Below are 13604 nucleotides of genomic sequence, written 5' to 3'. Positions count from 1 at the left end.
TGAATTTCATGAGGGTTTCATGCCCTAACCTTGTCACATTTTGTATTTAATTGTGGAAATCCATCTAGAGTGTAGATTATTTTCTTGATTTCCATACCCTAATTAGTCTAAATCATTAAGAAGTCAGGAATTTTGTCAAGAATATTATATTTTTCTAAGTTCTAACTTCAAGCTTTGTACAGGTGCGATGTCGAAGATCAAACTCAAGGAAAGGAGAGAACAACAAAAGATACTTGAGACTGGATTCTATCCAGAATCGAAGATGTCATCCAGATGGAAGAAGATTATAGACATGAACATGCATTTCCTGAACATGAGCCGAATGCGACAACGGATGTTCGGAATTGGAAGCCAGATTCCTTCCCCAACCTATGTGAACATTATGAAGAGTGGCATTTATCAGGCCGTTGGATTTCCGCAGTCCATACAGTGCAGTGAGCTTATACTGGAGTGTGCACGATGTTATGATCCTCGCTCCCGAATGGTCAAGACTCCTAAGGGTGCCATCATTGCCTACCTTGCTGAGGATGCGATTGCTGAGGTGTTTGGAATTCCACGTGGAGCATACATGAAGGATATAACCAAGGATGATTATGAAGACTGATATAAGAAGAAGATGGATGCGTGTAAGACCGTGGTGAATAAGGAGCGGATGATCGAGCTTAGGACTCATCATTCCAAGGCTCCCAAGACACTCATGTGCACAGACTTTAAAAAGGAATATAGTGATTCAGTATTCCTGGTTAACCGACTGATGGTGATGCTGCAAGGTGCAATATACGATGGATGGATGTTCTATTTCATCCATGATTGTCTAAAAGGAACATTGATAAATTGGTCTGGAATCATAATTGACAATTGGACTTTCAGCTGAGGAATGTGGAGTGGTCCAAGTTATTCGCCATGACTTCCTATTTGGTGTACCTGCTTGCACGGTTTGTTACATACAAAGGATTGATATGCAGAGGTGAAGTTGGAAATGGGCAAGGACAATTTAGGAGTGATGAGTACTACCCACAACTGAACATGTATAGAATTAAAGATTATAAGAGAGTGAATGATGCATTCACAATGTACATCACGCAGATGTTGCAAGGTGGAGTCCATAGGAGGTTGTCCAAGGAGGCAACAAAGTTGATAGAGAAATATGGATCGTGGTATATTCAGTTTCCCACTTTCACATACCTTAGGATTCATGGGTTTCAATCCGAACCCTATAGGCTTCCTAGGTATCCTTCCGACAAAATAATCTTGTTGGAAGTGGTGAGACAGCTTCTGGAGTTTGATTCCATTCAGAAAGAGAAGCACATGACAGGCATGACATTCCCTATTTCAGTTGGGAAAACATTGGAGGTTTGCCAGTCTGCCTTAGCTGCCAGCACTGCGAGCGAGGAGCTTGCATTCTATCGATTTGCAGCGTATAATAAAAGAGAAAGGTTTGATCCAAATAAGAAAGTTGGAAGGATCAGGGGAGAGAAGTTCATTCACAAGGTGGACATAGAGGATTATTGGGCCACCCTGATGGACGAGCAGGCAATGAGGAGACGAATGTGCTCCAGAATATCAGTGGATTTCATGATGAAGTGTGGGCTTTTCCTCATTCCTGATTAGGTGCTAGATGACAGGGATCATACACATCCACAATATGAAAATGAAATGAAGAAGGCAATCTTATTGCCTAATTGGTCAGAGTTAGAAGAAATAGATTTCAATGTATTGATGAGAGAGGTCTTGAGTTTCTCCTGAGCATGGGTGGATATTCACTTATGAAAAGATGAAATGGGAAGAATCTGCTTCCGAGGATGGTCAAAGGACTATCAGTGATGTTAGGATTCATGCGGAGCAGGAAAGTAGGAAGAACACACCAGGATAAGTCAAGGCTAGAGGGAAGAAGATTGAGGAGGCCAAGAAGAAGAAACAAAAGACTACCACCCCTTTGCCTATCATTCCTTCACCACCTCTTAGTGTCTCATCAATCAAAGAAGTTGAAATGGCAGAACAAAACAAGGAGACTGAGCAATGCTTCAACACAGTGATACTACTAGAGAATATTCAGGATCTACATGCCACGACAACATCTGCTCCACCTAACGAGGATGATAATCAGTCGGGATCTCCTACTGTCCTTTTGGAAGCTAGTTTGGGAAAAGATGTATACAATTTGACTAGGAATAATCCTAATGATGATGATGATGTTGATGTTATCTTGGCATTGAGAGGGCTTGATCGAGAGAAGTGTCTCGATGATGGTATGGAGATGGCCGTTATTCCTGATTGGCTGATGAAGAGTATGGAGAAAAGTAAGAAAATGATAGAGGTACAGCCTATTGATGACATTGATGACTGCTTAGCTAGAAGCAATAAGGAGCCAGAACCTAAGAGAGCTGAGATTTTGTCACACATAGCTAGAGATGAGACAAGAATGCAAATTGCGCAGGTGGATGTTCCTATTGGAGGTGTGACGGCAGACATTGCTACTCTCGTGGATTTCCAGAGTGCTTCAGTTGCCCTTGGCCGTACTACAAGAGAGCAGGAATTTCAGGAGGTTGGTGATAACCCTAGGGCAATCAGTGCAAGATTGGATAGAGAGATTGAAGAGAAGAAGTACATAGAAGAGAATATTAGACTTAGAGAGTACATTGCAGGGATAAGGCGTGAGAATCCTACCCTTATTTCCCCTATTGCAGTTGATCATGGACTACATCACACTATGAGGCAGCGAGAGATACACTCTCAGAGGTGGAGAAATGGATTGAGAGTGCAAGGAAACAGGCGGATGATTTCCTTACTCAGTTTGTCCAAGCATATGATGGGACAATAGGGCTTATGTTCATAATCTAGTATTTGGAGAGAGTTTGGGAAGAATTCCGACCTATTCAAGAGAAGACTATTCCACGCCTCAAGGCTTTGATGAAGATTCCCCAATCCACATTGATTAGAGAGAATATTGTGCACAATGGAGATAGATACGATTTCCATGGCTGGTATTGTTCATTGGCCAGGAAAAAATCAACTTATGAGAGCGCCCAGTTGAGTTGTACAGAGATGGAAAGACCAGTTCATGATATTCAGTTGAAGATCCTTGCCTCAATTGAGGACTTATTGGGCGTTGATGTCAGTGATGCCAATGGTTTACACTTAGCCGAATTAAGAGACAAGATGAAACTTATGTATTTTTGTCAGTTGGACTCTTTGAAGAAGAGTCAGATAGATGATTTGGTCTCTTTGTTGATTCATGTTCATAGTTCACAAAAGCTCATGCCAGATTAGGAGAACACTTTGGATGCTTGCTCGGATGCATTGGATGTGACTGATTTACAGCAAGATACCTTGCCTAGCATTTCCATGGAGGGGTTAGATTTTGTATTGGCTAGATTCTTGGAGTATGCTAGGAGAGAGAGATGCAAGGAGGAATCTTCTAGAAGATTCTCTATTTGATGACTGGGTATCTTTCTATTGGGCCATATGTTGGTGGCACCATTTTTTATGTAAACCCTAATTAGGGCAATTCTAGGGTTTTGTTGGCATAATCTTGGCCCTTGATTTAGTTTTAATCTTGGCCATCCATTTTGTATGAGACTTTATATATACCTCATTGTTTCTCATTTGTAAGAGAGTTTTTGTAGAATTGTTGGTATATGCTGCATCTATTTGAATATAAATAATTGTTCGACTTGATGGTGATTTTGTCTTTCAAATGTTGTTTTGCATTCATGGTTCTCAATTCCTCCAAGTTAGATTAGAATTTGTTTTCATGTTTATTAGATTGAGTGGAAGATTGGTTGAGTATATTTATGTGGAATCCTTAATCCATACCACTAGCCTCTTGCTGTTAGTAAGTGCACCTTGTGTGGTCAACTGGAAATTTATGCAAACTTAACTTCAATTATTATGCATCCCTTGATAAGCATCAACTTGGATGGTGTCAATGTGTGATGGTAATAGTTTGAAAATCAATAAGTATACCTTAGATGATTGCACTTAGCTCGTGTCAAAAACTGTTTGTGAGACCTTGCCTAGTTTGATTCCACTAAATTTGTTCATCATTTCCTACATTCCTAGGCTTAGAATAAATTTCTTGAATCCCTATTCCTTTTGTCCTTTTTTTAAGTAAGTCTAGTACGTTTCGAACCCAGAGCTATATTGCCATATTCTAAGTTGTCAGCACACCTATTCCATATTTCATGATCAAAGAAGATAATTTGAATTTTTGTGCGAGTCCCCAAGTGAACACAACAATTCACATCAACCATTGAGTTACCCACTCGTCAAGACCTGACATGTAGAAACCTTGGAATCATTTTAGTTGATCTTAAGCCTTAGCATCTAAGGTGATTTTGTTCAAGAGAGGGTAAAATTACTTTGGTATTTTATTCTGAAATGTTATGTGCATAAAACACACATCAACATTGAGGTAACAAGACAATTGACAATATAGGACAAAATTCAAAAAAGGAAGAAAAAGCAAGGATTACAATTTCCCTTCATAATGCGAGATGCATATAAGTTTGTCCATCACTTTCAGCAACTAAGAATTCACCAAGGAGTTGTAGTTCTACAAACTCACCACATACATAGCAAGGGCAAACTTTGGTCCTTGAAACAAGATCAAGACTGCTGATGGTTGGAGGTTCCCGCATGGAGCACACATGGAAGATTATTGGGCAAATGCCAAAGATAATTTTGAGATTAGAAAAATAATGTTTTCTAGACTACCGCTGAAGCTAGTGGGAACAACACTTCTTAGTGCCTGATCAGTTAGGAGAAGATGAAAATAGAGTGCACCCGAACTTTGAGATGGAAAAGAACAAGTCCATTTTTCCACCAAACTGGTCTGATCTGGAGATTTCTGATCTTGACGCCTTGACGAGACCAGTGACTAAAAGGACCAAGATATGGATTGAAAGGCAAGTTAGCAGATTCTAAGCCCAAGGTACCCAATTGACATATGATTTGATGGGTGATCTTGAATCGTTATGCACTCAGGATGGGATTACACTGGAAACACAGGATGATTCAACTGAGCATGAACAGGGCTAACAGGAAAATAATAGTCAAAGGAAAGGTAAGGAGATTACCAAAAGTCCAATTTCAAGAAGGCAAAGAAGCAAAATACACCAAGTATAGGACCAAACTTGAAGAAGCAGAAGACATTGACACTTCAGTCATCACCAAATAGTTCTCCAAGCATAGAAGTAGAACTCTTTACAAGAGAAAAGATAACTCGATGCAAGAATGAAAGCCAAATGGAGATTGAGTCTAGTGTGCCTAACAAGAAGAGTGGAAATGCTTCCATAGAACATCTTCACCAAGGAAACATTGATTAGGAATCCTGTCAGGATGAAGATTTAGATATCATGGATTTCTTTGACCAGCATGATACGAAAATAGAAGTGGGAGGCTTGGAGAATCCTAATTTTCCCTTTTCTAGCGGAAATTTCCTTGAGGATGAAACTTTGCCAAGACAGCAAGAACAAATGGAAGTGCATAATCAGCTGTTGGAAGTACCAATGTGGCTAAAAGAACAAATGAGAAGAATTGCAAAAGGGGATGGTGATCCAACGACAGAATTGGAAGAGCTCCTCAGCCAGATAAACAATTTAGAAGAGAAGAAGACAACCAAGAAGTTCTCCCGAATGACAAGAGGAGGATCGGGTTGAGAATTCTACGTGTCGTGATTCCCACAATAGACAAGACAAGGGATGAAGTCACTCCAAAGAAGTATGATGTGACAGAGATTGATTTAGGATTTTGAGGATTTTGATAACTACACTCGAGCATTGAAAGATCAAATCAAGAAATTCGAAGGAAAATACAAGAAGTTGAAGATTGATCATAAAGCCTTGAGTGGATATGTGTAGCGCCTAATGAAGTCATTTAGACATGAAGATGAGACATTTGTTCCACCAACTGCCCTTCCAAGGGAATCAGTTGAAGGCTGTGAAGAAATGAAGACAATTGCTCAGGGAACTAAAGACTGGTTGAAAAAGTTCACAAAGAGGCAGATACATTCATTGAGGACTTAGTGTAGATGTATAACAGGATTTTTACCATCCTCAGCTCAATCCAAGATATTGATCATGCTTGGGAATACAATCATATCTACCAAGATAAGACTATCCCACACCTAGGAGCATTGATGGAGATTCCTTGAGACATATTGATGGAAGGAGGGGCAATCAGGGAAAAGGAAGCATATGACTTCTCCAGATGATACTTGCATTGGATAAATATGTTTGAAATATCCATTTATGCTGCTACTTATAAAATCAGGTGTAATATCCCTTGCTAGGGTCTGTCATTTTCCCAAAGCTTGACATACATTACTGTGCATTATTATGTTTTAATTCATATTAATAAATTAATTAATGAATTATTCATAATACATTCAGTATTTATTATATTTAGACCCATCTTAACTTCTTTCCTTATCCTAATGAGGAACGGGGATTTACTGTCATGGGGTGCTGACACCAATCTACAAGGAGGCTCCCTCAAGGTTTCAGGACTCTGTCCCTACCCCATCTTGGGCTCACCATCACTTGTGAGGATTTAGTTGCCCCTCCCTACGCACACCAACCTATCCTCTCATAGGCATTAGCAAATGAATTAAGACGGAGTCATGAATATAATAATCTTTATGCATTATGAATGTACAATAAATTAAGTATAAACCTGATATATGAAATGCATTCTTATTGATAATGTATACAGTAATTTATATTGCATTTAATACAGATCTTACATGATATCAATGGATAAATAAATATTATACAAATGCAGATCTACTATGACATAAATGAAATGAAAATATATAGCCATGATACATCGTACCCATCCTGCTGTTCTGATATTGATAGTAATTAATTCTGATTTCTCTTTGATGCAGACTTAACGTCTTTCCTTGTTAATCTCCCTCCCTCCCTTTGGAATGGTCAATGTGCTTGCTTAAATATCTCCCAATGTAGACTGATAGTCGTGTCCTTCTAAACAGATATCCTCCTTGCAAAGGTGGCAACCCTTCATGATTTATTTCATATTCTTAACTAATAACTGCCTTGCATTATATTAAGGAAAGGCAGCAATCTCACTCAAGAATATTTGCATAAATACATATATAGACTGCTGACATAAATAAGGTTATTCCTTGCATATACAAATCTTTGTTCTATTTATTTCCTGCAACTGTGTTGACCTTAGAGAAGTAGACTTGTTATCTGCTGCTTAATGGTGATGCCTTTCAGTAAGATGTGACCACTGAAAGGGGGAGTGTCCTTTCCTTGTAATAATTGTGACTCTTCATAGTATTTCATTCGTTAACCATTTTATTGTTTCTCCTAATTAATCATCTTATTATAGATTAAACCGTCATTGTTAAATCGATAAAATGATGAATCCTGTTGCCTTCAGTCTGCAGAAATCTGACTGCTGTTGTCAAGTGATTGCCCCTGAAATTGTGAAATCTTACTTCGTAAGACAATTTCATCGTTATGATCTGGGGTTTCTTTCAATACTTGGATCGGGTCATGACATTAGGGGCAGAACATACAGAAAATTGACCCTTGAGATTATACTATTGCAATGATACGTTACTTCTAAAGTTTATGAAATGCTGTTCTGTACTTGACTTTTCTTCACAACATGTATATCCAGGCTTTGTCCTAAAACTATATTTTTTTTGGATAATGTTCAAAATATTATGTATATTGAGAGGTGGAAATAGTTACAAAAAGAAAAAAAAATCAGGACCCAGCTATAAATTTGTGGGGTCTGAGGTTCAACAGCTTATAAGCCCTCTAAATTTTCATCTTTGGAATGAGTACAAAATAGAGACTACGCAGAGAGGAACTATGTCTTTAAGACCTATCGAGACTCTAGAAAGAAAGAAAAGTTATACTTAAAGTTAGATTATCTAATACTTAACTGACCTTAGACTTGCTAAGACATAAATGAAACACAGGCTATAATTGAATCCTAACAACTAATGCAGTCTTTTGTTGGGGCATTTTAAAATTTGTGTAAGTGTTTGGCTCATAGAATACTGATGTTACTGCAGCTTTGGAACAGAGGAAACAAAAGTTTCCCTCTATTTTACGGCAATTGGTGCTCTTTCCAAACATGTGAGGAAGCCAACTTATACGGTAATATTCCAGCCATTTAAACAAAAAGGTTAACTTTTATATATATAGGTAATCAATTATTGAAATTAAATAAATTATCATTTTTCCTGTAATTTTCTTTTGCTGTTGCAGATCATTCCAGAGAATGGTCTTGAGGTCAAGTTGTCAGGCTCCGCTTCAACAGGGGATCCTCCAACAACGTTATCTCCAACAAGTTTAGATGTGATTTGGAGATGTATGGCATGACAAACAATGTTGCTACATAGTGCTAACTTGTATTCTGTATAGAGAAGATTCTTTTCTTCAAGGACTAAAATATTTCTGCACTTACAGGCGAGAAAGCTCAAGATACTCCATATGCTGTGAACATCACTGTTCCAATAGAAGGCTATCCTCCAGTTCATTTCTTCTTGGGAAAATTATGTGGTCTGTTTTTCGTATAAGTTATCACCTTCTGTATTTTGGAATCCACTAAATTTTTCTATAGCAAAGTGGAAATGCAATGAACTATTATTTATTAATTCCCACAATTTAATCCATAGAATATGATCATTTTTCCTCGTTGATTTCATTATGAGAAATATGAATATCTAATCTGTTGTGAGCTAGACAAGATCAAATATAGAGAATACTTTATCATGAATTATTTGTTACCTTCTATGGGAATGCATTGCATATATTTTTACTAGGTTATTAGTATGTCAGTATATGTACTTAAGGATAGTTTATGTTTTGATAATGCAAGTAAGAGGTTTCATGGATGGTTATAATAAGATTGTTTTTTTGCAGAATATAAGCAAGCAATAAGAAGCAATAATACAAAAGGATGGGCAACATTTGGTCTACTTTGTTGCATGTAAGTTACATTACATTGAGGAATCTGTTCAAACTAAAGTTATTCTATCATGATAGACTGTCTTGCTGAGTATTGTCTATTATGGAAAGTAATTACATAGAGAATGATCACCAAGATATTCAATTAATTACAAAGGAGTGAAGTTTTCATAAATTCCAAATGATTTATTCGTAAAGGATAAGATTGACAACTAAGAAAAGCATATGAAAATAAAAGAAGAAAGAATATTCCTAAAGTTGACCTTATGACTTTATTAACCATTATAATGAAGTTTTACAATATTATTTTAATACCCTCCCTTAATCGTCAATTTGTTAACTACACCAAGCTTATCCCAAGATTTTACAAATTTGTCAAGACTCAAGGACTTGGTAAGAATGTCTACAGTTTGGTCTAGTGGCTGTAAGATAGATAAGGCTGCCCACTAAGTGCTTGAATGTTGACTCATTGATCACGTTAAGAGTCTTCTTTGGCTGAAAGATTCAGCGTTTTCTCTGTAGGTGTAGTCGAGATCTTGCAATCTATCATTTTGAATTTGTCTAGCAAACTCCGTACATATTTCGATTGAGAAATGAAAATATCGCCACTTGTCTGCCACCACTCTACAACTAGGCAATAATGTAGGAAGCCTAAATTTGTCGTCAAAAGTCTTGCTCAAATTCCATTTGATTTGTTCAATCAAATGTGCCCCACTACCTATTATGATTATATCATCGACATAAATGACTAGAAGGATGATGTCATTGCCTATCTTTTCAAAGTACAAGTTAGGATTTGAAGGACTTCTTTGAAACTCCTATATATTCAAACACTTGTCAATCTTTATGTCCCATACCTTGGGTGCCTATCACAAGCCATAAGGAGCCTTCGTTAATTTGCATACCTGACCCTCTTTCCCTACAACTGACATCCTTGAGGTTGAGTCATGTACACTTCTTTCTCTAAGTTGCCATTGAGGAAGGCATTCTTCATGTCCATGTGATGGATTTTCCATCCAAATTGTGCTGGTATGGCTATAAGAAGGAGAGTGTTGCTCATCTTTTCGCTGGGAGAAAATGTATCCTTATAATCAATACCTTCTCTTTGCAAGATTCCTTTAGCCACCAACTATGCTTTGTACTTGTCAAGTGTACCATTAGCTTGATACTCGACTTCGTACATCCATTTGTAGCCAATAGGTTTCCTCCTTGGTGAAAGATATGAAACAATCCAAGTCTATTCTTCATAGTGCTTTGATGTTTGGTTTCCATGGCATTTTCCCATTTTTGTTTACCTTTCACCTCTACAAAATTCTAGGGCTCATAAACACTTTGAATGTTAGCCATAAGAGAAAAGTAAACTCTGTTTTGCTTGATCTTGCCTTTGGATGACCTGCCCTCAATCATTTCATCATCTTGAACATGACCAACAAGTTTTCCCCACCACTTTAGTCCCTTGCTAGAAACTTCTCAATCCAAATCAATGTGATCATCATGACTTGGACTGCCTAGCATTATATCATCTACATGCTGATGTAGGGTCTCCTGAAGAAAATCATCTAGTACAGGTATTAATACCTGTATGGGAGATTCCACATGTTCAGAATCATCAGAGTCCCCCACGTTAGGTGTAGCTAATGGAAGCTAGACACCTAAGTCTTTAGCCTTTAGAGGCTGATCTACAGAACTCTTGATGCCAGAAGAGAGTTGAAAAGGCCCAACTTCTTCATTGATCACAACATTGTAATGATACCCTTGTTTTGAACCCAATCTTTTTGCACCTTTGCAACTATGCTTTTTTAAAAACAGTGTACTTGAATGCTCTACTATTAATTTTCATTTCGCCTTTTTTGATGTTATGAATACCAATGTTTGTTTGTTGATTCTTTTCCAGTTTAGCTATAATGGCACTTGTCAAATTACTCAATTTGCAATGAAGTTTCTATGATGAGGTTTACTTTGCAATTGTTTGTAAATTTGCAAGTTGATGTACAATTTAAACATTCAAAGAAATTGACAGATAGTAATGGCTTTTCATTCATCATAGAATAGAAAATCACGCAGCAGAAACAAATCTGATACAAAATTAGATTATGAATCCTGGCCTTAATTCCATACATTTGATATGTGAATATCAACATTACTCTCTAAATATGAAGTTCTAAGGAAAGTTGTCACACACAGACTATATTTGTCATATATTGTGCTTTAGACATAATGCAAATATTGCTCAAACACTTTGTGTTGATCTACCAAGTACAAGCAAACTGAGGTGTCATCCAAGTCATCCAAGCAAAATTAGATCTACACTTCAAGGCATCAGCAAGTTTATCTTCAGCACATTCAAAGCGATAATTTTGAAAGGCAATTTTCATCTTCAAAACAGCAACTTGATAAAGGAGATCAGCAATTTTGACAAAGAATTTTGATCATTTCATTAATCAAAATATACTTTCAAGAGAGGCGAACTTGATTAGAGGGATCTTTGTCTTAGATTGAGAAATTTTCAGTCCAATTTGAAGGCAGCCTGCGCAGAATTGTGTGAAAATTCACATTGCATCAGACCTATGGCAAGCACAAAATCAGACATATGTAAGTGAAGTAAATATGTATTTTATATATTTGACACCCTTTTGTTTGCTTTGCAGGTGACATAGGAAGAAATCAAGGACAAATCTGATTGTAGGAGGATCCAAATAACACTCTAGACAGGTAGTTCAACATCAAGATAAAGTTCGAGCCATGCAAAGCAGAGATCAAAGTCAAGGCATTGGAGTATGAAGGAGACAATTCATTTGACGAAGAAATGTTTTACAATCTTGAATTCCCTTTGGGAACCCAAGAATCAAAGTCAGTACAATTGAAGAGTTAAGTCCAATTGGGTGTATCATTCATCAAGTAGATCATGAATAAGGGAAGATCAATCATCATCATCACATTGAGCAAACTGAATAATGTTGAGTATCAAGAGATATTGCTCAAACACTTTGTGTTGATCTACCAAGTACAAGCAAATTGAAGTTTCATACTAGCCACCATTCCACCAATCAGAAGGTTCCACATGAGCATGTCTAGATGCAATGCACTTGATTCATCCTATGAAGGCACAAACTTCGAGCTACCTACCCTCATATTTCATTGGTTCACATTCAATATTCAACCTGAGTTCAGTTTTCTCATTGGTCAAAGGGAGTTGTAACAAACCTTAATTAGGGTTTTGTTGTGACGTATTCACACATTGCCCCATTGCAAATGGGGACCCCTACTTTTTTTGCTTTTTGGGGTTTGCTTTCTAGGTTTTTAGGGTTTTGTCTGTTAGCCTTTGCATTTTGAGTGTTGCTAGGGGGATCACTAAAATGACAGGATCTGCTTGAGCTAGGGGGAGTCAGCAAGTGCTCCAGGTTAGGGTCATCTTTGAAAGTCTTTCTTAGGACAAGGTTTTGTTCTTGTTGCTAATCATGTCTTTTTTGAGTTTGAGGAGGTCAATGAAGCTTGGTGAGTGAATATCATCTTTGAAGATCTGAGTTAGGTCAAATTGGTGAGTGATGAAGTCTGGAATGTCATCCTGATCTTCAAATGTCCTGAAATTTGGTTGTCTGGAATGTCATCCTGATCCTGAAATTTGACTAAGTCTGGAAAATTGAAGAATCCTCCAAAAACTAGATTTTGCATTATAACTCTTGGAGGTCCGAAACCACTCTCAAACATCCTGACAGTATATACTTAAATGTTATATTCCATCTATGAATCCTGATGGAGAGACCAAAATGTCAAATTTCGTTCTTGACCCTTCCAAAGGGTCCAGAGCGAAATTCTCCATAAGACATTCTACTTTGACCCAAACTTAGAATTAACTCATTCCCAGGCATTATTGAGGGCAAAACACTTGTTTGGATGAAGAAATGTGAGAAATGAAGTCAAGATTTGAGCCTAAATGTGAATTTCGCTCCTGACCCTTCCAAAGGGTTCAGAGCAAAATTCTCCCTAGACACTATTTTCACCCTTGTTTGGGCTAACATCCTTGTTCCTTGGGCATGGTGGGGGTAGATTGATATGTTCTTGCCTCAAGAAGTGATTGAAAGCATTGAGGAATGAAGATTTTGACCTAAGACATAGATTTCGCCCTTGACCCTTCCAAAGGGTCCAGAGTGAAATTCATATTTCCTCTATTTTGCTCCTTAACTTGACCAAGTTTGGAACTTCTAAGGCATGGTTTGGAAGACTTGGATGCATATTTGCCTTTGAAAAGAGGTTTGAGTCAATGAAGTGGTAGAAATCAACCCAAAAGGAGAATTTCGCTCCTGACCCTTCCAAAGGGTCCAGAGCGAAATTCCCTATAGGTCCTGTCCTTGGCCTATGTCCAAAACGAAATTCACAAAATATCATTTTTCCTTCAAGTTTGTGCTAGGCCAGGATAGTGATCAAGGTGGATTGGACTTAAAGATTGCCACAAGCATGCATTTGAGAAGGTTGTGGGTGCAAGAAGTGAGGATTTTGAGCTAAGGGATGAATTTCACTCCTGACCCTTCCAAAGGGTCTAGGGCAAAATCCTTTGGAATGCCTATTTTTCACCTTGTTTGAGCTAGGCAAAGGCAAGTTGCAAGGTCATGATGACAAGAGCATGGAATAGTGAAAAATCAAGATTGTGAA

The 13604-nt window shown here is 37.7% G+C and overlaps 1 protein-coding gene across 3 annotated transcripts in view; it reads left to right on the top strand.

Annotated features, from left to right (window-relative positions):
* LOC131074131 (uncharacterized) overlaps positions 1–13604 on the top strand; it is a 259081-nt gene that overhangs the window by 203116 nt on the left and 42361 nt on the right. For all 3 annotated transcript variants that reach the window (XM_059219607.1, XM_059219606.1, XM_059219608.1), the window contains exons 12-15: positions 8057–8141; positions 8253–8355; positions 8454–8546; positions 8910–8976. In XM_059219607.1, coding sequence (XP_059075590.1) covers positions 8057–8141; positions 8253–8355; positions 8454–8546; positions 8910–8976 — 348 coding nt within the window. The remainder of the gene's footprint in view (positions 1–8056; positions 8142–8252; positions 8356–8453; positions 8547–8909; positions 8977–13604) is intronic.

Source organism: Cryptomeria japonica, chromosome 4, assembly GCF_030272615.1.
Source record: "Cryptomeria japonica chromosome 4, Sugi_1.0, whole genome shotgun sequence".
In the NCBI taxonomy this organism is placed as follows: Eukaryota; Viridiplantae; Streptophyta; class Pinopsida; order Cupressales; family Cupressaceae; genus Cryptomeria; species Cryptomeria japonica.
This window is presented reverse-complemented; position numbering and strand designations above follow the sequence as displayed.